The 26,584-nt window shown below is 43.8% G+C and overlaps 1 protein-coding gene across 2 annotated transcripts in view; it reads left to right on the plus strand.

The window, feature by feature from the left end:
• Positions 1-7,732: 7,732 nt before the first annotated feature.
• Positions 7,733-26,584, plus strand: part of SNX9 (sorting nexin 9) — an 89,228-nt gene continuing 70,376 nt past the window's right edge. Inside the window, exon 1 of one of the 2 annotated variants that reach the window (XM_061428418.1) lies at positions 7,733-8,044. In XM_061428418.1, the coding sequence (XP_061284402.1) occupies positions 7,781-8,044 (264 nt within the window). In that variant the 5' untranslated portion in view covers positions 7,733-7,780. The remainder of the gene's footprint in view (positions 8,045-26,584) is intronic. The other variant, XM_061428417.1, reaches the window with a different exon arrangement.

Consider the following 26,584-nt stretch of genomic DNA (forward strand, 5'->3'; position numbering starts at 1 on the left):
ATGTATATGAAATTTCAGTGAGCCTTGGCTCTGCCATCTCCCCTTACATAGGAAAGAGCTAAATTCCTTTACTTGGGATATCTGATATTTTTAATTGACAATAATATTTTGATGTTCAGACTACCGGCCTTTGTTGTAAAACTTCTGTATAACCTGACTCCTCCCCTTACCTCCTCAGAGTAGTAATAATCTCAAAGTCACTTGAGATGCTATCACCAGGGCTTGATGTCCTAAAACTTCCCAGTGAAACATAACTCTCAATGTTTAGGTTTTGAGTATTTTTTAAGTCGACAGCTATACTGTAACTAACCTTAAGCCAGGCACCCCTGGGCTCTGCTCATCTCTAGCCTAAACACACTTTTCAAATCTTTTGATCATACAATACTTGCCTAACCTGTTGGTTCCTTCTGTAGATCAAAGAAATAGAAATAAAGAATAAGTAATTAACAGATGACCAGTTCTCTCCCCTAGCTTCCCCTTCAGTAATCTCTCAGAAAGATTGTGGTAACAAGATAGCATCTAAAGATCATAAGTCCACAAGCTTGCATGCAGTGAGAGATGAGTACAATCATTTCACTTGATCCCCTACCTCGGTGATCAAGATTACTTCCCCTTTAAAAGGGCTTAAAAAGGGTTTCTCTGGTGACTCATGCAGTTCAGGAGACCCAGGTTCAATCCCTGACTCGGGAAGATTCCCTGGAGAAGGAAATGGCAAGCCACTCGAGTATTCTTGCCTGGAGAATTCATGGACAGAGGAACCTGGTAGGCTATAGTTCACTGGGTCGCAAAGAGCCTGGCATAGCTGAGCAACTCACACCTTCACTTTCACTTCACTTTCCCCTTTAAAAACCTTCATGGCTCAGCAGAATCTTCAGAGTTGGTTTTGGGGGGATATGAGTCCGCCTTCTCCCCAGGTTGCCGGCTTTTTGATGAAAAAAAAACTTTCCTTTCTCCCAACATTTGCCTCTCAAGTATTGATTTTTGAGTGGCAAGCAACTGGGCTTGAGTTTGGTAACAAGGATATATATGAGTTTTTGCTGGAAAAAGTGTAGTTAAACATCAAAAGATTATTGGGGCGGGGGGCAGGGGCGGGGAAGATGACTGCTAATCACAAGTACCAGACATCTTAAGTTAATGAGTTTAGTGCTTTTCTATATATGGGAAAATGCATGAATCTGGTCTTGGACTTCCCTGGTGGCCCAGTGATTGAGAATCCGCCTGCCAACGCAGGGTTCATGGGTTTGATCCCTGGCCCGGGAAGATTTCACATGGCACAGAGCCACTAAGCCCAGGCACCACAACTACTGGAGTCCGAGCATCTAGAGCCCATGCTCTGCAAGAAGAGAAGCCACCGCAGTGAGAAGCCTGTACAGCACAACTAGAAAAGAGCCCACACAGCAGTGAAGACCCAGCCCAGCCATAAATAAATAAAAAACCAGTCTGAGCTCATTGAAATTATTCCTTAGATATGTGTCTTAACTATCTTGGGTCAGTGTCCAGAGCATAGAATGCTTCCTTTTGTTCCCTATCCTGAATTCCCCTCAGGGTGCACCACTGAGTGGTGGGGAACAGCAGCTGCTGGCTTGATGGTGGCAACATTCCTCGTTCAGTGGAAGGGCAGGCAACATTCTCTTGCCACATGACCTATCTCTGAGCTACTGCAACATGAAGTCGCTTCAGTGTCTGAGTCTTTGCGATCCCACGGACTGTAGCCCGCCAGGCTCCTCCGTACTTGGGATTCTGCAGGCAAGAATACCAGAGTGGGTTGTCATGCCCTTCTCCAGGGGATCTTCCTGACCCAGGGATCAAACCCAGGTGTCTCACATTGCAGACAGATTCTTTACCAACTGAGCCACCAGGGGAGCCTATTGGAACATAAGGACAACCTCATTTTGACTAAAAAATGAAACAAGAAGAATTATACTAATATTTCCTGAGTGCTTATTCTGCTAAGTCCTACAAGCTCAGTTCAGTTCAGTTCAGTCGCTCAGTCGTGTCCGACTCTTTGTGACCCCATGAATCGCAGCACACCAGGCCTCCCTGTCCATCACCAACTCCCGGAGTTCACTCAGACTCACGTCCATCGAGTCAGTGATGCCATCCAGCCATCTCATCCTCTGCCGTCCCCTTCTCCTCCTGCCCCCAATCCCTCCCAGCATCAGAGTCTTTTCCAACGAGTCAACTCTTCGCATGAGGTGGCCAAAGTACTGGAGTTTCAGCTTTAGCATTATTCCTTCCAAACAAGCTCACTAACCAGTTTAACCCACACAACAAACCCATGCAGAGGGTACTATTATTATCCCCATTTTGCAGTTCAGGAAACTGGGGATGAGAGAAGTAAGATACTTAAAGTCACACAGTATGTAAGCAACAGAATCCAGATCTGTTGACAGCAAAATCTAGGCGCATTAGGAAAAAAGAAGGAAGAGGAGAGAATGGGGACATAGGGCCGGGACTGTGTGTTTTGCTGAGTCATCATAGTTGCATCTAAGACAATTCCAAGTTTTGTAAAGACAAATTTTAAAAACAATCATTTCACTGTGAGTAAATGAGTTTGAGAGTTTCTGAACTGCAACAAGGAAGTCAATATTAACTTCTGCAGTTAAAACAAAAGTGGTTTAATATCCTGAGAGTACAGACCGTTACTAAACAAACCCAGGGCAAGCATTAACGGCCATTCTTTTCCCATTGCCACCACCTGTGTCAGGAGCACAGCCTTCCCAGGAATCTTTATCGCTGCCTCTTCCTGGACCTGAAAAAGAGAGTGCAAAGCCCAAAGGGAGCATCTCTGTTGCTCTGCCTACAGCTCTTTTTTTCTTTTGAAAGTGGAAGCTAGTTATAACCAAAAGTATCTGCAGATGCAAATCAAATTTAATTAATCAATTGCGTTCTCATCAATAGGAATAAAGGAAATAACTGAACTTGGTATGTGTTAGGCTCAATGCCAGGGCTGTGGCATCTGAGGGCCAGGATGGGAGGAACCACCTCTAAGGAAGCTTGTCTAGGAAGGAGGGGGAAGGAAGGGAGGAAAGCGGGATGAATGCGTGATCAAGGAAAGCAGAAGAGGAAACCAGCTACTTTCCAACTCTGCCCAGAGCTGTTTAGAGTGAAGTCAACTTTCTAGTTTGGGAGACGCCCCTGTTCCACTGGGCAGCTGGACTCCATGAGACGAGAGGAAAGGACGTCATGCTTCCTCTGTCCTTCTCGTGTGGGTGGGTGGCTCCTAGCACAGTTCAGCACAGAAGCCCTTGTTCTGTTTTTAGTGGTAACTGTCTTTTTCTTTGGCAGGGGGTGGGAGGTGGCATTGGGAAGTGAACATCAGGGATCCAACCCAGTGCTCCCTGCCCTGGAAGCGTGGAGTCCTAACCACTGGACCGCCAGGGAATTCCCAAAGCTATGATTGTCTTGACCATCACCAAATGCCCTCGAAACTTCTTACCTAAAATATTTTTAATTTGAAAATGACACATTTTGGAGACTGTGATAAGAGAATTAGGCTCTAGCCTCTGCTCTGTCTTAATTCATGGCCATGGATAAGTCATTTAACTATGCTGGTTTCAGTTTTAAACCCATATATGAGAGGATTGCCATTTTATCATTTCACATATATGGTAATTATATCCAAGACAAATAAAAGCCAACCAATAACTAGAAAGTACATAGGAGATGTGCACTTCAATTTTAAGTCACACTAGGGACTTCCCTGGAGGTCCAGTGGTTAAGACTTCCACTGCAGGGGGCGCGGGTTCCATCCCTGGCCGGAAACTAAGATCCTGCATGCCTCTAGTCCTGGCTAACAAAAAAAGATGTCACACTAAACAGCATCTAAAGCATATTATCGTAAACATAATTATTCATTTATTGCATTTTTATTAATAAATTGGGTACTGCATTTCCAATAAATACTGCCAAGTTGAGCATTTTCATTTTCAATTATACCAGTGAAAAATCAACATTAACTTATAAAACACTGTCATAGAGGAATAACAGTTCTGAAGGGTATTTTTGCAAAAACTAAGATATTATTGATTAATAAAACATTCAAAAACTTTGTATTGTGCAATATGTCACATTAACTTACATGATGACAGAGATGGTGGGTTTTCAAACATGGTCCACAGAATTCTTTCAAGCAAGCAAACTCAGGCAAATGCCATTGAACACTGAATATATTGCTTAATTTGTATTTCCAAAACCTCTCATCCATTCATTTTATTCATTCATTTCACAAAGTATTCAGTTCAATTCAGTTCAGTTCAGTTGCTCAGTCGTGTCCAACTCTTTGCGACCCCATGAATCGCAGCACGCCAGGCCTCCCTGTCCATCACCATTTCCCTGAGTTCACTCAAACTCATGTCCATCGAGTCGGTGATGGCACCCAGCCATCTCATCCTCTGTCGTCCCCTTCTCCTCCTGCCCCTAATCCCTCCCAGCATCAGAGTCTTTTCCAATGAGTCAACTCTTCACATGAGGTGGCCAAAGTATTGGAGTTTCAGCTTTAGCATCAGTCCTTCCAAAGAGCACCCAGGGCTGACCTCTAGAATGGACTGGTTGGATCTCCTTGCAGTCCAAGGGACTCTCAAGAGTCTTCTCCAACACCACAGTTCAAAAGCATCAATTCTTCGGTGCTCAGCTTTCTTCACAGTCCAACTCTTGCATCCATTCATGACCACTGGAAAAACCATAGGCTTGACTAGACAGACATTTGTTGGCAAAGTAATGCTTTTCAATATGCTATCTAGGTTGGTCATAACTTTTCTTCCAAGGAGTAAGCATCTTTTAATTTCATGGCTACAATCATTAGCAGGGACTTATTCTGAGCTTGGCGTGATGCTAGAGGCAGGTGCAAGACAGGGGCACAGGGCTTCCTCTCCTGAACTAACAGTCTGATGGGAAAGGCAGGCAAATGAATGACAAGCTATTGTTTCCAAAGGAAAGGAAACCAGTACATGAAATTTTGTATCAACAGAACTTGACTTAGACTGGGGACAGGGAAGATATCCCCAACTAACTCTGTCTGTTGCAAGGGTTCTAGGCAGCTCTGAAGGATGAGTGGGAGGTTAGTGGGTGTTGGCGTGGAGTAGGAGGAGGGGTGGTTGGTGGGTATTTCAAAGAAACAACATCAACAACATAACTTGAGAGTCCCAGTGCAAAATGAAAATGTGAAGCCCCTTGTTCAAAACTATTAAGAATTTAAAGATGGTGAGAACAGAACATTAAAGCAAGGATGAGGCGCTGTGAGATGACAGGTCACATGCCCCATCGCCAGTCCTGGCCCTCTCCATGGAACAGAATGTAAAGATCAGGATTCAGGAGGATGTGGGAGGCCAATGTGGTTGAAGCAGAGCCTGGGGAGGGCAGTGTGAGATGGAGCTGGACATCAGGTTCGCGTGAGGATTATGTCAGTGACTACTCTTCCAGGCTCTATAAATTAATGTCCACCTCAATAACAGGTAGTGACTTCACCTTTATTTAAACATGTATACTAATTTGCATTGGTCATTCTGAGTTTGGTGTCAACTGGTTTTCTAAAAATGAAGCCAAGCTTACAGAACTTGTCCAAGTAGGGAAAGCTTGGACTCTGATCTGCTTGCTTTCTTGGTGCCAGGTGCCCAGGATGACTGGGTATCCAGAACTTGCCAAATAAGCATACAGAAAGGCACAGTCACAGGAGGGACCCTCACTTTGCACCTTCTTATCAAAATATGCATTGCTGAACTGCTACAGGGTGCTGTAGCCAGTTTTCAAATGGAAAAGAATAAGGAAAATTCATTACTTACAGTATTATCCAAGTTCAAATCCTGACTTCTCTACATATTACTGTGTGCTTAGCCAAGGGATTTATTTAGTTGTTTGTTATAATGCAAACTTGCTTTGGGACTTCCCTGTTGGCTGAGTGGTTAAGACTCCGTGCTCCCAATGCAGGGCACTCAGGTTCAATCCCTGGTCAGGGAACTAGATCCCAAATGCTGCAACTAAGAGTTTACATGTTGCAACTAAAGATCCCACATCTCACAATACAAGTAGCCCCAGCACAGACAAATAAATAAAAATAAATATTTAAAATGTAAATTTTTTTAAAGATAAAGCAACACACATACATATTCTAAAATTCTGACAATAGCGTCTAGTGAATCTTCTCAGCAATTTCCTAGGTATATACAACCTGTTTTCATTTTTTTCTTTTACACAAATGGATTGTACTATACATAATGTTCCTTTTACTTTTATCATTACCTCTTTTTTTTTGGCCAAGCTGTGCATGGCATGTGGGGTCTTAGTTGCTTGTGTTAGTCTCTCAGTCATGTCTGACTCTTTGAGACCCCATGGACTGTAGCCCACTAGGCTCCTCTGTCCATGAAATTCTCCAGGCAAGAATACTGGGGTAGGTTGTCATTCCCTCCATGGGATCTTCCCACCCAGGAATGGAACCCACGTCTCTTACCTCTCCTGCACTGGTAGGCAGGTTCTTTCTCATTTGGGCCACCTGGGCTTCCCTGGTGGTTCAGTTGGTAAAGAATCTGCCAGCAATGCAGGAGACACGGGTTCGATTCCTGGGTTGGGATGATCCCCCGAAAGAGGAAATGGCGCCCGGCTCCAGTATGGACAGAGGAGCTGGTGGGCTACAGTCCATGGGGTCCCAAACAGTTGGACATGATTGAGTGACTAACAAACAGCATGACTGATAATAGCTGTAGCCCCCGAACTCAACAAACACAAAAATTCACAGAAAACGCTTTAGTACCATATCCATTTAAAACCTCTTTGTAGAAGGTAACCAGTTAAATTTCTGGAGATCAAATAGAATATTTTCGAGAGGACAAAATTTGACATTAACTGTACCGCTTTCCTCGCTTAAAGATGATTTCTGATAGTTGCCTCTTTTATGAGGTACGAATTCCAGTGATGAAATAAAATGTACTGTAATAATATTTCCATCAAGAGATGTCTTTCAGTCACATCTTTCGTACATGAGCGAAAATCTTGCTATTCAACTTATTCATTTATTATTGATAAAAAAGGCCACACATCCAACTCTGAAGAAAAATCTTTTGACAAGAAAAATGGTAATTTTTAAGACTTCTAAAATTTCCATTTCGGGAAACCTGTTGGGTCTCCCCCAAACCTCCGGGCCCGGAGGCGTTTTTTTAAATTTATCAGGAGTCCAGAAGGAGGTTAACGGGACGCCTCAGAACGAAAGCCCCAAGCGTCCGGGCCCTGAAGCTCCCGGCCCGGGACCACAGCCCGCGGGCAACTCCAGGCGGGCGGCGGGTCTTCCGTGAAGGGCCAGCGGACCTGGAAGCCATTGCTCCGCTCCGTGCCGGCTGCGTTCTCCACACTCATTTCACTCAGCCCCGAGCACGACCGGCCCCACAGCCATGCCGACGCGGGACAAAGATCCCGTCCGCGACTCGAGCCCGTCGGGGCGGGGGGCGCCCCGTTGTATCTCCACAGCGAAACACTTCAGTCGCGGTGACCGGCTGAAGGGCCGCTCGGGACTGGGCTCCCCGGCAGGCGCTCCCTCATAAGCGTGTCCCTCTCTCCCGTCCACCGTCCCCACGGCGGGTGGCCAGGCGGGTCGCGGTCGGCTGGGGGACCGTGATCCGGCCCGACCCCGGCCGCCGCTCGGGGGACGCGGCCCCGAGCCCTGCGACAAAGGGCGCCGGCGGCGCGGCCCGAGGCGGAGGCTCCGGGCGGGGGCGGAAAGTGGGAGAGGAGGCCGGGCCGGCCGAGGGCACCGGGCGCGCTTCCGCCGGCCGCGCCGCGCACGCCGCGGTAGATGGGAGGCTCGGCCGGCGGGGGCGGGGGCCGCGCAGCCGGGGAGTTTCAGGAACTGGAGGAGCGGGGCGGCGGCTGGAGTCGCCCAGAGCCGAAACTCGGGGCCGGGGCGGAGCCGCCGCCGCGCCGGGGCCCAGCCGTAGCCGCCGCCGCCGCCGCCCTCGCTTTCGTCCGGCCGCCTGGGGCCGATAGCCGCGGCGCGGGAGAGGAGCCGACCGTCCCGGGCCGAGGGCGGGGGGGAGATCCGCCCGCCATGGCCACCAAGGTGAGGGGAGCGCGGCCCAGGCCCCGGGCCGGCCGCTCGGCCCTGCGGCGGCGCGGGAGAGGGTCGCGGCCGGGGGCGGGGGCGCGGGCGGCGGCGCCGCGGGGGAGGCCGAGGGGTCGCGCCAGGCCCCACCCAGCCCGGGTCGGGCTCGGGGCACGCAGGGCGGACGAGGGGCCGGGGCCGGGGCGCGCGGGGGCTCGGCTGGGGGGCGCGGGGCGGGACCCCGGCCGCTCGCGGCGCCGTCTGCAAAGTTTGCGCCTGAGCGTGTGGGCCGCGGCCGGGCGGGAGGGAGGGAAAGTTCCCGCAGCTCCCCGGCGCCCGTCCTGAGGAGCCGCCCGCCCCCCCGCCGGGAGCCCCCGACTCGGTCCCGAGTGGAGTCCACTCTCCGCCGCTCCGCGCGTCCGGCCACCGCCGCCGCCGCGGGAGCCGAGTTTTCTCCTCCCTCCGCAGAGGGTGGGACCCCCGGCGCCGCGGGCCGCTTTCGGGGGTCCGACTCGCGCCCGGCCGGACTGGGAATTTAAAATGCAGGCCGAGAGTCAAGGCTCCTGAGGAGGGGAAAAAACTCCAGTGAAACGTCCCGCGCGCTTCCACTTCCCTCAATTTTCGTGTGTGTGTGTTTCTCTTTTGTTTTGCTACCTTTTCGATTTGAATGTTATTTCCAGCATGAATAAAATACCAAGAGGGAAATGACTCTGCTTTCAATTACGTTGTTTACTTTATATAAAAAAAAAGAAAAGGTCCAGGCCCGAATTACGTGGTGGAACTTTGACTCGCGCTTAGTTAATTGGCCAGGAGCGGTGGTTTGCTTATTTCACAGTATTGTCGGCGAAATTAGCGTTCACCCTTCGCTACCTGAGTCTGCAGGCGCCACCTGAAATAATTGTGAAGTTGCTCAGTCGTGTCCGACTCTTTGCGACCTCATGGACTGTAGCCTACCAGGTTCCACCGTCCATGGGATTTTTCCAGGCAAGAATACTGGAATGGGTTGCCATTTTCTTCTCCAGGAGATCTTCTCAACCCAGGGATTGAAGCCGGGTCTCCCGCATTGTAGGCAGACGCTTTACCGTCTGAGCCACCAGGGAAGTGGTACTGAAATAATTACTTTCTTGTTATTACTGGCTAAGCTCTATCTTCCCTGGTGGCTCAGCTGGTTAAGAATCCGCCTGCAATGCGAAAGAACTGGGTTCGATCCCTGGGTTGGGAAGATCTCTGGAGAAGGGAAAGGTTACCCACTCCAGTATTCTGGCCTGGAAAATTCCATGGACTGTATAGTCCATGGAGTTGCAAAGAGTCGGACAGGACTGAGGGACTAAATTCACTCGAGACTCTATCTTGGTTTTCTTAGACGTGATAGAACTTTGCTGCCTTTGTAACATGTATCATTTCATGTTGAACTTTTTAGAAACAAAACTTTAGATCAAATATTTCTAAGGAAATTTGATTTTGAGGTTTGTTGCCAAACATTTAAATTACCAATTACACGTTTTATTTTGCGCTCATCTTACAACCTTAAAAGCTGTTTATGGTAGATATCTATTCCTTTGATGGTTAGTGTTTTGATATTTTGCACCCTGATCTACTGGCCCATGTTAGACTGTCCATTCAGTGGAACTCAGCTTAGCAGCTAGTGCTGGTATATATAATGAAAATTTTATTTGATACTTAAACCTGAACTCGCATGCTCCTGTATGCTCAGGTCTGTCCTTCTCTTTGCAACTCCAGGACTGTAGCCCGTCAGATTCCTCTGTCCATGGAATTTTCCAGGCAAGAATACTGGAGTGGGTGTTTTTCCATAAAATTAGAATAGTTTTTGTACTGAACTTGAATTGTGTTTGTCCTCACTAAGCACAAGCCTTAAAGCCTGGATAAACACTTCCTACTTTATCATCTTCTCCACTGAAAGCAGGTAACAGTCGTTCTGAGTCGGTTTCTTGCACCTTTCTAATCACTACTCCACATGGTACTCCTTTCCGTGTTTACACTGGACAAACCACTTCTGGTTTCAAAAACAAAGGAGAAGCACTTCTATAGGAGTCTTCCTCAGTTTTCCCACTTCCTGGTGATTCTTACATCAAACCGCAATTTCATTTTTTAAATTGTTCCCAGAAAGTAAATTTGTCCTTGTTTTGTTTCCTGCTCCCTTCCATCCATACCATTACCAGCATCTGAGTAGTTTGAGGGTTTTCCTTTCCTCTCTTTAATTTTAATTGGTTAGGTTAACTTTTTAGTAAGAGCGAATAAGAATATATGTTTTTAGTAAGTAATACTGTCTGACTTTTTAAAAATTGGATCAAATGGCATTCAGGCTCCTGCCACAAGCATTAAGTGATGAGAAATAAACACAATATGTGGATATTTTAGGTAGTGTCAGAAAATGCCTTCAGTTGTCTTCAGATATAATTTTCTGATGTAATGCTCTTACATGTTTTCGTGAAGATAACAGTTATCTTTGAACTATCATGCTTTTTAGAAAACTACACTGGTATATTCACAATAGTAAGAAATTATCTTTTAGAAGAAAGAGTTGAGTTGGCTAGTTCTTCACTGCCAAAGAAAATTAATCAGTAACTGCACACTTGAAAGAAATGATCTGTTCTTGTTTCTTTTTTTTTTTCTAATTTTATTTTATTTTTAAACTTTACATAATTGTATTAGTTTTGCCAAATATCAAAATGAATCCGCCACAGGTATACATGTGTTCCCCATCCGGAACCCTCCTCCCTCCTCCCTCCCCATACCATCCCTCTGGGCCGTCCCAGCGCACCAGCCCCAAGCATCAAGCATCGTGCATCGAACCTGGACTGGCAACTCGTTTCCTACGTGATATTTTACATGTTTCATTGCCATTCTCCCAAATCTTCCCACCCTCTCCCTCTCCCACAGAGTCCATAAGACTGTTCTATACATCAGTGTCTTCTTCTTGTTTCTAGTCATTACTCAGAATGCTGAATTCACTTTGAGTCCCCGTCTTGTCGCATTTAATAAATACAACAAAAGGCTAATATGAGTGTGTAGCCTGGACTTCTAGGAACTCCAGGTTCTATTTTTACATAGTCATATGGTGGACTGAGGAATAAATTAGTTAAGGGAAAGAAATTCTTTTTCTCTCTTTTTCTGCTGCTGGGATATAGCAAAAGAGACCTGAAATACTTAATGGAAGTTAGTCCATAGCTGTGTAATTTAGCTGTAATTTCCATGTCACAGTTAACCTTTGAAACTAATCTGAATCCTTTTGTGCTTATGTAGACACCTTTTATGTTGTTACATGTTTAGTCTCTAAGTTGTGTCCGACTCTTTGCGACCCGGTAGACTGTAGCCTGCCAGACTCCTCTCTGTCCATGGGATTCTCCAGGCAAGAATACTGGAGTGAGTTGCCATTTCCTTCTCCAGGGAGCCTTCCTGACCCAGGGATCAAACTTGCCTCTCCTGCATTGGCAGGTGGAGCTACTGCTGAGTTACACTTTTAGGAGTAATCATTAGAACCAAATTTGAAGAATCCCTGTTTCTGGTTTTGTTTTTTTAATTTTTCTTTCCATCTCCAGTATCTGAAGTTGTGTATTTCTTACAATGCTTGTTTGGTTGAATGGAGTGAGGGTGTAATATTGAAATTACCAGTATTGCTCAAGACTTTTACGTGATATATATTAGTGAGAAGAGTTAGAAAGCATACTTTGTAGTCTCTCCCGAGCAAAAACCTGTTTAGTGTAGAAATTTTTTGAAGAAGAGAGTAGAAATAGCTTTCTAAAGAGTCTTAAAGATTTAGTTGTTTTTGATAGTTTTTTTTTGTTTGTTTGTTTTTGACAGTATGGAAAATGGTAACCATTCAGTTTTGCATGACAGTACTATATGCTTCCCTGGTTGTTCAGGTGGTAAAGCGTCTGCCTGCAGTGCCGGAGACCCGGGTTTGATCCCTGGGTTGGGAAGATCCCCTGGAGAAGTGGCAACCCACTCCAGTATTCTTGCCTGGAAAATTCCATGGGATGAGGAGCCTGGTAGGCTACAGTCCATGGGGTCACAAAGCATTGGACACAACTGAGCAACTTCACTTTCACTATATTTTAAAGTGTCTTCATAAATAGAGTATCTAGACAGTATTTGTATAGTCACAGAAAAATTCTGTGACAGTAGGAACATCAACCAATTTATTAAAGAAGAAACAGATGAGAAAGCATAAAAATTTTGCAAAACTTCTGCTGTACCCTGCTTTTATATTGACCATCCATCTGAAATTTTAATTACAGTTTTAGTTTGATTGCCCACCAAAACTTTGTACCTTTGCACACGCTGTTCCTCTTTTCTGGAATGCTATTCTCTGGCCTTTTCACTTATGTGCCTTCTTTTACACATTATATCTCAGCTCAAGGCATTACTACAGAAAGCTTTCTGATCTCCCCGACCCATTCCCAGAGTCACCTCCTTCATCCAGATGGGCATTTTCCGTGTGTTTCTCTGCCCACTGTTCCTTTAGGGTGCTGTCAGCCCCTGGAGGCTGGCCTGTGTGTGTGCTCCTCTGTGTATCTTCTATCAGGCACAGACCAGGCTCTTAGTAAACTGTTTGAATGTTGAATTTTCTTGTCTCCATTCCTCCCTCTCCAATTTGAAGGAGCGAAAAGATTTTCCAGTGAGATAAGTGGCTATTAAAATGATTTATCTCCACCTATAAGCTTTTATCCTTTTAATTGTGCATTTTAGTAAAAAAAATGTTTAACGTATGCATGCACAATGGAAACTACTTATCTACAGCTTACATACTGGCCATGTCTTTTAAGTAAAGAAATCAGTGTTTACCAATTATTACATGAGAAGTTTATTCCTATATTTTAAGGTAATTGAAACAAACTTCACAACTTTTGAGATTTTAAAAAGAGATATCTTTAACCTGTGAATTGTTAGAAATGTCTAGTTTCCAAAAGTATAAGGTTTTTCTATTATCATTTTGTTAATGATTTCAAACTTAATTTCATCATGATCAGGGAATCTGATTGATACTAATAACCACACCTGAAAATTTGCTGATGCTAACTTTATACCTAGGGTATAGTCGGGTTTTGTAAATGTTATACCTGTGCGTAAAAAGAATATATATATTCCCTAATCAATGTATATAAATGTATTTTCTATATGTGTCCATACAGACTTAGTAACTATGCTGTTCTCATCTGTATCCTCACTAATTCTACTTAATCTGTTGTATCTAATGTCTTTTGTCTACTTGACAGAGATGTTAAAATGGTGGATTTAAAATTTAAGGTTAGGATTAATATTATCTTCCAGATGAATTGAACCTTTTATTATTATGAAGTGACCCTTTTTATAATGCATTTTTTCTTAAAGGTAGTTTTGTCTGAAGTTAATGATTTCACTGGCTTTCTTTTGATAAATATTTTCCTGACATATAAAAGCCCACAGCTGAATCTTCCCTTTTTATCTCGTTTGGCAATCTTTGTGGCTAGAGGGTTTTGTTTGCCTTATTTGTGTTTATTCTATGTTTGGATTTCTGGCTACCATATACAGATTGACTGAGGACTCCCCACAGCCCCTCAACTTTTTAGAAGGTTTGTTCCTTACCTTCAGAAGGTTTGCTCCCATACCTCGGAGATGCTGTGGGTTCAGTTCAGTCCAGCCCCTCAGTCATGTCCGACTCTCTGTGACCCCATGGACTGCGGAATGCCAGGCTTCCCCGTCCATCACCAACTCGTGGAGTTTTCTCAAACTCATGTGCATTGACTCAGTGATGCCATCCAACCATCTCATCCTCTGTCATCCCCTTCTCCTGCTGCCTTCAATCTTTCCCAGCATCGGGGTCTTTTCCAATGAGTAAGTTCTTCCATCAGGTGGCCAGAGTATTGGAGTTTCAGCTTCAGCATCAGTCCTACCAAAGAATATTCAGGACTAATTTCCTTTAGTATTGACTGGTTGAATCTTGCAGTCCAAGGGACTCTCAAGTGTCTTCTCCAACACCACAGTTAAAAAGCATCAATTCTTTGGTGCTCAGCTTTCTTTATAGTCCAATTCTCACATCCATACATGACTACTGGAAAAACCATAGCCTGACTAGACAGATCTTTGTTGGCAAAGTAATGTCTCTGCTTTTCAATATGCTGTCTAGGTTGGTCATAACTTTCCTTCCAAGGACTAAGTGTCTTTTAATTTCATGGCTGCAGTCACTATCTGCATTGATTTTGGAACCTAAAAAAATAAAGTCTTACACTGTTTCCACTGTTTCTCCCATCTATTTGCCATGAAGTGATGGGATTGGATGCCATGATCTTTGTTTTCTGAATGTTGAGCTTTAAGCCAACTTTTTCACTCCCCTCATTCACTTTCATCAAGAGGCTCTTTAGTTGTTCTTTACTTTCTGCTATAAGGGTGGTGTCATCTGCATATCTGAGGTTATCGATATTTCTCCCCGCAATCTTGATTCCAGCTTGTGCTTCCTCCAGCCCAGCGTTTCTCATGATATACTCTGCATATAAGTTAAATAAGTAGGGTGACAGTATACAGCCTTGACGTACTCCTTTTCCTATTTGGAACCAGTCTGTTGTTCCATGTCCAGTTCTAACTGTTGCTTCCTGACCTGCATACAGATTTCTCAGAAGGCAAGTCAGGTGGTCTGGTATTCCCATCTCTTGAAGAATTTTCCACAGTTTGTTGTGATCCACACAGTCAAAGGCTTTGGCATAGTCAATAAAGCAGAAGTAGATGTTTTTCTGGAACTGTCTTGCTTTTTCGATGATCCAGCAGATGTTGGCAATTTTATCTCTGGCTCCTCTGCCTTTTCTAAAACCAGCTTGAACATCTGGAAGTTCACAGTTCACGTATGGCTGAAGCCTGGCTTGGAGAATTTTGAGCATTACTTTGCTAGCATGCTGCTGCTGCTGCTAAGTCGCTTCAGTCATGTCCAACTCTGTTTGACCCCATAGACGGCAGCCCACCAGGCTCCCCCATCCCTGGGATTCTCCAGGCAAGAACACTGGAGTGGGTTGCCATTTCCTTCTCCAGTGCGTGAAAGTGAAAAGTGAAAGTGAAGTCGCTCAGTTGTGTCCGACCCTCACCGACCCCATGGACTGCAGCCTTCCAGGCTCCTCCGTCCATGGGATTTTCCAGGCAGGAGTACTGGAGTGGGGTGCCTTCTCCTGCTATGAGTGCAATTGTGTGGTAGTTTGAGCATTCTTTGGCATTGCTCTTTGGTATTGGAATGAAAACTGACCTTTTCCATTCCCGTGGCCACTGCTAAGTTTTCCCAATTTGCTGGCATATTGAGTGCAGCACTTTCACAGCATCATCTTTTAGGATTTGAAATAGCTCAACTGGAATTCCATCACCTCCACTAGCTTTGTTCATAGTGATGCTTCCTAAGGCTCACTTGACGTCAAATTCCAGGATGTCTGGCTCTAGGTTGGTGATCACACCATCGTGGTTATCTGGGTCGTGAAGATCTTTTTTGTACAGTTCTTCTGTGTATTCTTGCCATCTCTTCTTAGTATCTTCTGCTTCTGTTAGGTCCATACCATTTTTGTCTTTTATTGTGCCCATCTTTGCATGAAAAGTTCCCTTGTCTAATTTTCTTGAAGAGATCTCTAGTCTTTCCCATTCTGTTGTTTTCCTCTATTTCTTTGCACTGATCACTGAGGAAGGCTTTCTTATCTCTCCTTGCTATTCTTTGGAACTCTGCCTTCAAATGGGTATATCTTTCTTTTTCTCCTTTTCCTTTCGGTTCTCTTCTTTTCACAGCTATATGTAAGGCCTCCTCAGACAGCCATTTTGCCTTTTTGCATTTCTTTTTCTTGGGGATGGTCTTGATTCCTGCCTCCTGTACAATGTCACAAACCTCCGTCCATAGTTCTTTGGGCACTCTATCAGAACTAATCCTTTGAATCTGTTTCTCACTTACACTGTATAATCGTAGGGGATTTGATTTGGGTCATACCTATTGTGGGTTGGTTCCAGACTAATTGGTAAAAAAACAAATATCTGAAAAGTGCAATAATGCAAAGCAAATAAAAGGAGGTATGCTAGTATGTCACTTTTTTCATATGTGTATGTGATAAACATTTATGTTACTATTTCTGCCTTAAAATAGTACTCACTTTCATCACCCTCGAGAATTACAGAGACCTTAAGATGCCTGGCTGCTGTCATCTCTCCCAGCACGCTTCGTTGCTGCCTAGTGTTTTAGTTGTCTTTTGTACCACAAATTAGACGTTAGTTTTGTTTTTTTTAATACAGTTAAGTTTACTTAGATTTAATCAACTTTTACCATATCTTTGCTTACTATTCCTTTTTACATTTCAGTTGTTTCTGGGATAATTTTCCTTTTTCCCAAAGTGAATTCTTTGGAGTTTCCATTAGGAAGAGTTTGTTGTCGGTAAAACCTCTTATGTGTGAAAATGTGTTTTGCCTTGTGCTTGAAAAGTAGTGTTCTAGGTACAGAGTTCTGTTATTTCCTGTTTCTTACTGGATTTCAAAGATACTGCTCAGAAGTCAGCATTTAATATTGTTCCTGAATAGATGGTCTGACTCTTCCCTCTGTATCTTCAGTATTTGGTGATACCACCTTAGCAGGTTCACATGTGGCTTTTATTTTGATAGCTTGGGATTTATTGGGTAGCTTGAATCTGAGGATGTGTGTTTTGGTAGTTCTGCCACAGTGCAGCTCCGTAGAACTTTCTGTGATGATGGAAATGTTCTACATTGGTGCAGTCCCGTGTGGTAGCCTCCTGCCACACAAAGCTAAGGAGAACTTGAAGTGTGGTTAATGTGACCGAGGAACTGTATTTTAAATTTTCATTTAAATAGTCACACGTGGCTACTAGCTAGCACAGTGGGGAGTGCAGCTGTAGAAAATGCACAGTGACTATATTTCAGGAATATTGCCTCTTTTCTGTTCTCTCTTTCTGGAACCCTAATTAGCATGAAAAGGTCCAACAGATGTCTAACTTCCTAACTTTAAACCTGTTGTGTTTTCTTAGTGCCTCATCTAGATAATTTCTTTGACTCCTACCTTCAGTTTACTATTCTTTCTTTGTTGTTCAGTGGCTAAGTTGTGTCCGACTCTCTGCGATTCCATGGATTGCAGCCCGCCAGGCTCCTCTGTCCATGGGATTCTCCAGGCAAGAATCTGGGAGTGGGTTGCCATGCCCTCCTCCACAGAATCTTCCCGACCCAGGAATTGAACCCTTGTCTCTTGTGTCTCCTGCACTGGCAGGCGGATTCTTTACCACTAGTGCCAAACCCAAACTCTGGCTCCCCAGGGCTTGGGGGAGCCTCCAGGGGCGGAACCCTGTCTCAACATGTTTTCCTCCCAGGGTTTCTGCTCTCATTTCCTCTGACCTTTCTAGAGCCTTTCCTTTTGTGCTGACTCAGCATTGTGTTTTAAAAGGTATTTGTTTGTGTGTGTGTCTTTTGCTTTTAATATTTTATTCAGCACTTCAGCGCTTCACTCTGGTGGCAGTTCAGGGAATCAGCCTGCCCTGCGTGCCAGAACAAAATCCAAGTCAGAACATCTTTATAACAGGCTGTAAAGTGAAGGAATGGAATATCTGCACAGGAAGTGTTAATCTGTTCTTTGGAGGGAGAATGGTGGAAAAGCAGAGTTGTTAAGCATTTTACTTGAAACCAAACCTTAAACCATCAAAATAACAGACTGGGCATTGCACTTCCCAAGTGGTATTTTCTTTTTTTTTCCTCCCCTTCTGATTATCAAAAACATATGATCGATTTAGCCCATATTGATCATTTTTAGGTGTTGTAAATACAGTGCTTGAGGATGTTATTCAGTATGACTCTTTTTCTAAGCTATTTTTAGTATCTGAAAACTGAGTCATATAGTCAGTAGTGTTACCTGCAGAGGCAGGATTCAAAAGTCACCTGTTTGTGTGAGGTGGGACATTTAAATCAAGGGGACACAGAACTTTAGACATTAGTTAATGAAGTTAATTAACTAATTAACATTAGTTAATTAGTTAATCGCATGCTGCGATTCATGGGGTCGCAAAGAGTCGGGCACAACTGAGCGACTAATCTGATCTGATCTGATCTGAATGAAGCAAAAAATGCACTTTATCCTGGGAACCGTGGACATTCACTGACGGCTTCCTCTGAGCGTAGGGTGAGCTCCCTGCCGAGTCCTGTGCTCCACCCTGGGCGTCAGTCTGGAAGGCCTGGACTCGCCTGGAAGCGATGTTGTCTGCACATGGGCTCCTGCTGCAGCTTCTCAAGCCAGCAGGGCTGCTTCCCAGGTGGTGCTGGTGGTGAAGGACCCACCTGTCAGCGCAGGAGACATAAGAGACACGAGTTCAGGCCTTGGGAAGAGCCCCTGGAGTCGGAAATGGCAACCAGCTCCAGTATTCTTGCCTGGAAAATTCCGTGGACAGAGGAAGCTGGCGGGCTACAGTCCACGGGATTGCAAAGAGTCCGCCACAACTGAGCACGCATACATGCAACTCACCCTTAACTTCTTTTTCATCTTGTTTGTATTCTCACGATTGGAGTAATGAATATTTATCGTTTTTGTAATGAGGAAGAAAACAAGTTAATTTTTTTAAACTTAAGAACTTATTGTCATTCACCAGAACCTCTGAAGCTGACTCCCAAATTTATCCACCTTCTGTTAATTTGTTTTCAATTATGCTAAGATAAAAAACAAGTTTTCCAGTTAATGCTTATACATAGTAAGGGGCGCTTCAGTAGGAAAATGCTAATACATTCAGTATTACAAATAGAAACTTAAAATGTATTTTTCTTCCTTAAGCACCATATTTTCTTCTTCCAAAGGAGAAAAAGTATGTTTCTTAAGCTTTTAAAAATGGCTGAAAACTTACTGACTAACCAGCACTGAACCTGAAGCTTTTGGAAAATTGCTCTTCTTGCTTTACCTGCCTCTCTGAACTCTTTCCCTCGGGAGCTCAAAGGACGCCTTTGTGAGTCAGCAGCAGTTTCTTCACTCCCCACCTTCGTAAGATTTGAGAGTGAAGAGTTGAATTTAAAATTTTAGTCTTTTTGTTGATATGTCAGGCTTCCTTTGTCTCATGATTGCCATTTGTGTGCAGTCACTAAGTCGTGTCTGATTCTTTGCGACCCCATGGGCTGTAGCCCGCCAGGCTCCTCTGTCCGTGGGATTTTCCAGGCAAGAATACTGGAGTGGGTTGCCATTTCCTCCTCCAACTATTAAGTAAAGTATATTCAGTTTCTTGAAACCAGAAAACCTAGGAAACCAATAGACTTTAGACTACGAAATCTGTAGTTACATAAGATTGATCCATTTTAATCATTTAAAGCCATGACGATAGCAAAAACTTACGGGGATTGTTTTTGAAAATTCTGAAATTAAAGATGGTTCTAATCTTCACTACGGTATCTATAGTATTTAAAAACCCATTCCCCTTTTTGATAAGTAAAAACATCCTTCACTCTTCTTATAGTTTATATTACAAAAGTGATAGATGATTGTTCTCTAAAATGTGAGTATTAATTATTTTCCCCAAAACTCCTTCTTCTCTGACTCGGTAGGAACCTGTCCTGTAAAGAAGATGATGGCCGTGGTAATAAACTTCCATCTAAGAAAGAAACTGGACTCTCACTAAAGCGCGTACATATTCTATGAGTGGCAATCATGTTGAGGCATTGATGGCAGAGCTGTGGCACCTGAGCTGCATCGCAGCCCCCCACCTGTAATGTGAAAGTAAAAGTGTTAGGCACTCAGCCGGGTCGACTCTTTGTGACCCCATGGACTGTAGCCCGAGGGATTTCCCAGGCAGAATACTGGAGTGGGTTGTCCTTTCCTTCTCCAGGGGAATCTTCCCGCCCCAGGGGTCAAACCTGGGTCTCCTGCATCACAGGTGGTTTCTTTACCATCTGAGCCACATGGTTCAACAAATGTCCCCTACCTGGAGAGCTCCTTAAATCGCAAATTGCTGTTTGATTTCTGAGTTCCTGATTCAGGAGGTGGGACCAGAACCTGCATTTCCACCAGTTGCAAGGTGCTGCTGGTCTAGGGACCACACTTAGAGAAGCAATGTTGCAGAAGATGGAAAAAGCAAGTAAGAACCCAGGTTCTGTCCTGGGTTCATCTCTAGAACTGTGGACAGTAAAGTAGGTGGGCTCTAGTATGCTGTGTGCAGTATTTGTTTCTTGCTTAAAGTATTCTAATCTAATGAGTTCAAGCGAGGTTGAAAATTTTAAAATTGGTATTCTCAAAAACTGTTATGCTTCTTATCAATTTGTGGTTTTCAGTAACTTTTTTCAGCGTTGTACTGATTGGTTATTTGTGTTATGTGCAAAATGGCTTCATCTGTTAGAGTCTCTGATTATTATGGTGGTGAAGTGACTGTGACTGGTTGTTACTTTTCTTGTTGCTTTTTGGTTAGCCAGAAAACATGTCATACAGTTTTGAATATCATTATAGTTCACAGAAATCAGTCCAGATTTATTTGCTTTGTATCATATGTTCCCGAAGTGGTTGTATAGTGATAATGATTTTTAATTCACTAGGGGAGATTACTATGTAAAAGGATCCTGTGTTTTAATTATTTTGTAATTGAGATTATATTTGTGTAAATCCAGTTTTTTTAAACTTGTGTAGTGTGCACCTATACTTAATTTTGATGAATTTATATTTCACCACATTAAACTTTCCTGTTTGCCCACGTCGATGCCTCAAAGAAGTAAAATGACAGATGTTTTTAAAGTCAGAGAAAACAAAGAATATCATCCCTAACTAGAAAAACCTACGTTTGATAATTAAGTTGGTCTAGGACTCATCGCATGAACGCAAGTTTGCTTCAGAAAGTAGCCTGCATTCATGCAGCTTGCCTATGCACTATCAACAGGAGTCCGTGTGTGTGTGTGAACAGTGCAGAAGAGTGCTGTGAAACCCTTGTATTTCCAGATAACGTGAAACGGCATTTATACCATCCAGTCTCTTGCTGGCCCATAAACAGCATACACTGTTAGTTATGGAAGGAATACATTTGATGTTCATGTTCTGTGGTGAACTTTAGAATATTATTGTACATAAATATCGAGGGGTGTCTCTGGGATATAGTAAGTATGCTACCAGACATCAAAAGCATGTTATTTCATTCAACAGTCTTTCTCCAGAACTTATAACTTCTGTAAGTGAACAGTGCAGCCATTTTTCTGCTCTCAGAGAACTTATAATCTAGTGGGGAAGGCAGACTCTGAATCTCTTCAGTTCAGAGTTCTCATTGTTGTGGTAGAAGTGCACGCAGTGCCCGGTGATGGCATAAGAATCCGGGGTTGGAAGTGAGACCTTCCCTCTGTTTTGCTGCATTTACTGTCATTGGAAATGTAAAACTTGAGTTTATAGCAGTAAAGAGGCCACAGTTTGAAAAAGTTTATGAGAAAATAAAAACTAGTGGATTACTCCGACATACGTCAGTCGTAATACAGATCATTTCTCTGCTTGAGATGAGGGCGTAGTGTTAAATAAGTGAGGACACATTTAGTTTGAGGTCCTTTAAACAGTTCCTTATTAGAGCGACTGCTTTTGCAGGACAGAGAGTACCTGTCAAAGAAGGCCTGCATTTCCAACATGCCTAGTTGTGACCTCAGTTTTTATCTGAGACTAGACAATAAGCTACTTTTGCGGTCCAGTGAACAACATGTGCCCTGCAGATAATCTGTTTCTGTGACTCAGCCCCTTCTAAATCCCTGATGGCCTTGGACACAGCATCTCCCAACGGTTAAAACGGATCTGCTTCTTTTGATTTCCACACTAGCAGATCAGTTAAAATACTTGGAGTATTCATGTGCCTGCTTTGCAGCACCTAGAGTTTATTCTAGATTAGAGATTCCCAGCTGGTGAGTTTTCAGGAAAGTGAAGAAGGTGTTAGTCACTCAGTCATGTCTGACTCTTTGCGACCCCATGAACTGTAGCCCTCCAGGCTAATCTGTCCATAGGACTCTTCAGGCAGGCATACTGGAGTGGGTTGCCATTCCCTTCTCTAGGGGATCTTCCCAGCCCAGGTATTGAACCTAGATCTCCTGCATTGTAAGCGGATTCTTTACCATCTGAGCCACCAGGGAAGCCCGTATGTATGTATGTATGTATGTATGTATGTATGTAATGAATTGATCTTGAGGTTGTTGGCATTTCTCTATGATTGAAGTTAGCTATTACATAAAAAGGTGATTGCTAACAGCTTATTGCCATTTGAGTTCCCTTGAATCTTACCTTTAGAAGAGACATTGTGTCATGTCTCCTATTAGAGATGCAATGAATGAAAAATGAGTTCTATGTGATCGTGAAATTTATGTATTTCACTGTAGTAGTGGTGGAACTGCAGAGAGATTGGGAGGCTGGGTTCAAATCCCAGTCAAATCCACGTGTATTACTTTGGAAAGTTCCTTAATGTTTCATTTCCCTCATCTGTAACATACAAGTAACAATAGGAACTCAGGTGTGAGTTCCATTGCACAATGGAAAAAAACAAAACTTCATTTCTCTGTAATAATTTACAACCATTTATGTCCTCATCCTACTGGAAGATTCAGCTATGTAATCTGTAGCTCACATTCTTCTCCTCTTACCCAGGGTTAGGTGTAATTTGAAGGCAGGGATCTTCCCATATTCTTGGGCTTCCCTGGTGGCTGAGTCAGTGAAAAGTCTGCCTGCAAGGCAGGAGACCTGTGTTCAATCCCTGGGTCGGGAAGGTCTCCTGGAGAAGGGAAATGGCAACCCACTCCAGTATTCTTGCCTGGAGAATTCCATGGAGGGAGGGGCTGGTGATTCTTTTTGCCATTGCCTTGGTGTGCCTTATTATTTCTTCTAGTCAGTTACCTTGCATACATGAAAATAAGATAAAAACAAGGCAGAATGTTATCGGCTTAGAGAACAAGTGTGAATGAGATTATAAAGCACATTGGCCTTGCTGGGAAGTCTGTTATAAAACCACTGCATGTGTTTAGCAGATCCGTTTACTAAGTTCACAGATAGTACATCTCATTGGATCTTCATGTGGTAGACCACTGGGATATTTTATTACCTTCAGTAAATCGTTGCGCACCAGCCATGGGCCAGAAACGGTTGGAGCATTAGGAATACAACATTAGAATAATTTTAAGTGTCTGCACTCAGACAAAAAAAATCCCTGCTCTCCTGGGCCTTGCATGCTAATGGAGGAGATGGCAGTAAAAAAAAAGAAATCAGAAAAATTCAACTGGGAGAAGAGAACTTGCTGAGAGGTGAGAGCATGTGCTGTTTATGCACACAGTGTGGGGTGGGGTGGCCAAGAAAGTGTCTGGGAAGGTGACCCTCAAGTCCAGATCCCAGGGAAGGCTTGAAATTTCCATCTCTAAAGGAAAAGGCATTACCCTTGGGGAGAGTGTACCCAGAGGTCCGGGAGGTCACCTGGCCAGCTGGGCCGCGGACGTGGCCCGGACCCTCAGGTTGCTGAGTGAGTGTGAGTGATGAGAAGGGCTTTGGCATTCAGTCTGCGAGGTGAAACCACAGGAGGGCTTTTGGCACACTAGGAACAGCTAGCTGACTTTTCTCTTTTCCTCTCTCCCCCTCCTTCCCTCTATTTCTCTCTCTTTTCTTTCCTTCTCTCTCTTTCAGTTGAGCTTACCTTTATTAGGGCTTCCCATGCGGCTCAGTGGTAAAGAGTCTGCCTGCCAATGCAGGAGACGCAGGTTTGATCCCTGAGTTGGGAAGATCCCCTGGAGGAGGAAATGGCAACCCACTCAAGTATTCTTGCCTGGGAAATCCCATGGACAGAGGAGGCTGGCGGGCTACAGTCCATGGAGTCACCAAGAGTCGGACGTGACTGAGCATGCGTGCCGCATGCCTTTATTAAGCCCAAAGCATACTGCAGGGAGTTAATGCCTTGTTCACTTTTATATTGGACTTAGGTCTTAACTTGATCCCCTCTCTAAACTGTATTGATTTTATCTAATTAAAGTCGTGCTAGGAGCATCCTGTGCTCCACTTGAGCCAATCAGTGCACAAGAGGATCCGTGGATTATCCTTTTATATATATGTAGGTGGACTATCCCAATCCAGTCGCTTGAAAATAATTTTAAAATAAAATTTAAAGCATCTCTAACATACTGAATTTTCCATTCTGTCTTTTCTCCTGGATATGCTGAAAGTAAAAGCATCCCCTTCTCAGACCATTTGCCCCTTTGGGCTATAAAACAGTGGGTTTGGCTGTCACCATCCTGTTGACTTGACCAGTGTTCACCCAGAGAGTAAGTAAAATAGCTCCAGACTGGCAGATTACAAGCAGATGTAGAAATATTTATAACCAGTTACAGCCGACTTCATTCCTTTTCTAATTGGAATCACTGCTTGCTAAAGCAGTTTCTTATGTAAACTTCCTGAAGCCTCAGCAGTTTTGAGAACAGGAGTGTAAGAAAGCAACTGGTACAGTGAGAATTGGGTCAGAATGTTCTCAGGGGCTTAGGCGAAGCAGCATCAGCCCGGCGTAGGAGTTTGAGATTCAATAAATCTTTATTCTTTCTCTGGTTCCATTATGTGTTTTTGTTTTTTTGTGATTTTTTTTTTCTTTCTGATGTGCAATATATTAATGAAATTTCATATTATTTGGGCTTAAAAACTCCACATCTGGCTGATTCATGTCAATGTATGACAATAAAATTTAAGTTAAACTCCACATCTGAGAGTTTTTAAGATATTATCTAGTTTGGTATAATTCTTTATTTTTAAATTTTTATTTATGAAAATTCCAAACATAGGCAAAAGAAGAGTAGTACAGTAAACCCTCTATGTATGCACGGGCAGATGCAGCAGTTACCAGCTCCTGGCCAATGTGGTTTCCTTTAACCTTCCTTTCCCATTTTCCCTTTCCTTGATTATTTATTTTTTTAATTGGAGAATAATTGCCTCCCTGATTATTGTGAAGCAATTCCAGATATACTGTCTCATAATAAATATTTCAGTGTATTTTAAAAACATATAAGATTTTAAAAACATATAACCATTTCTAGTATCCTATTTAAAAATTCAGAATAAATCTTTAACATCTTGAGATATCCAGTCTGATGGTGTGTGGTGTAAACACGTTCATAAATTGTCTGCTGGTAAGCATTAAGGTGAAGACAGTGACGTCTAGTTTAGCTAGCCGCTTGCTGCTGCTGTGTCCGACTCTGTGCGACCCCATAGACGGCAGCCCACCAGGCTTCTCCGTCCCTGGGATTCTCCAGGCAAGAACAGTGGAGTGGGTTGCCATTTCCTTCTCCAGTGCATGAAAGTGAAAAGTGAAAGTGAAGTCGCTCAGTCGTGTCCGACTCCTAGCGACCTCATGGACTGCACCCTACCAGGCTCCTCCGTCCATGGGATTTTCCAGGCAAGAGTACTGGAGTGGGGTGCTGTTGCCTTCTCTTAGGTAGTGATATTTAAAGCTATTACTGATTGGCATTTGTGTGAATCTGCCAGAGTTAATTTAAAATGGATTTTGCCATAGATAGTATGACTATCCCTAACACAAAGGTTTTAGGGTAGGTATGTTGCTTTCCTCTTGTCAGCCCCACACATCACAAAATCCTTAGCAGACAGGCCCTCCTACAGCCTGTGTGTCCAGTGGGTGGTGCAGGCCCCAGGAGGCTGCCCAGGATTACAGCTGAGAACAGTGGGGTTACACACACATTTTCAGGGGTAAGAAAGGCAGGCCTGGCCTTCAGCCTCCAGATGGTACCTGTAGTTGATTGAAAAGTGGATGAAAATGAAGATTGAAAAGGAAATACTAACCATCTTATTATAACTTAAAATATTTAAATATCCATTTATTTACCAGTCCTTTGATAGAAAGCCAGGGTCTTTTCTTGGGAGTATGTGCCTCTGATTATAGTTCCAAGTGATCCATCTTGTATAAGTGGTCCATCTTCCTTTAAAGAACTTAAAGAGTTCCAAAGCAATTTCATGTATTGTGAATTCAAAAATTTTAGATTTTTAAAAATTGTTACTTCCCATTTAACTGTTGTTTCTGATGTGCTTGCTTTGACAGAAAGCTTTCTAACAACTTTTTTTTTTTAATCAAGCCTCCTCCTTCAACTTGGTTTTCTTAGAAATACTCTTTTTTCTTGTTTCATTAGCTTATGTAATAATTCAATTGCTTATCTACAAGTACAGCTTCGGCTGGTGGGGTCAGAGTGGCCCCTGTATATTAGGGAGCAGCCTCTCAGGTCTACAAGTACAGCTTCAGCTGGTGGGGTCAGGATGGCCCCTGTATATTAGGGAGTGGCCTCTCAGGCAGGAGTTCATTCCGCATGCCTGTGTTTTGGGCTTCCCACGTGGTGCTAGTGCTAAAGAACCCACCTATGAATGCAGGGGACCTGAGAGATGTGGGTTTGATCCCTGGACGGGGAAGATCCCCTGGAGAAGGGCATGGCAACCCACTCCAGTATTCTTGCCTAGAGAATCCCATGGACAGAGGCAGCTGGTGGGGTCTCCATGGGGGTCACAGAGTCAGACACGACTGAAGGGACTTAGCATGCACACACATCCTGTGTTTTATACAGAACACAGAGCACATCAGTAAACCCGACAGATCGGCCCCA

The sequence above is a fragment of the Bos javanicus genome, chromosome 9, assembly GCF_032452875.1.
Source record: "Bos javanicus breed banteng chromosome 9, ARS-OSU_banteng_1.0, whole genome shotgun sequence".
Taxonomy (NCBI): domain Eukaryota; kingdom Metazoa; phylum Chordata; class Mammalia; order Artiodactyla; family Bovidae; genus Bos; species Bos javanicus.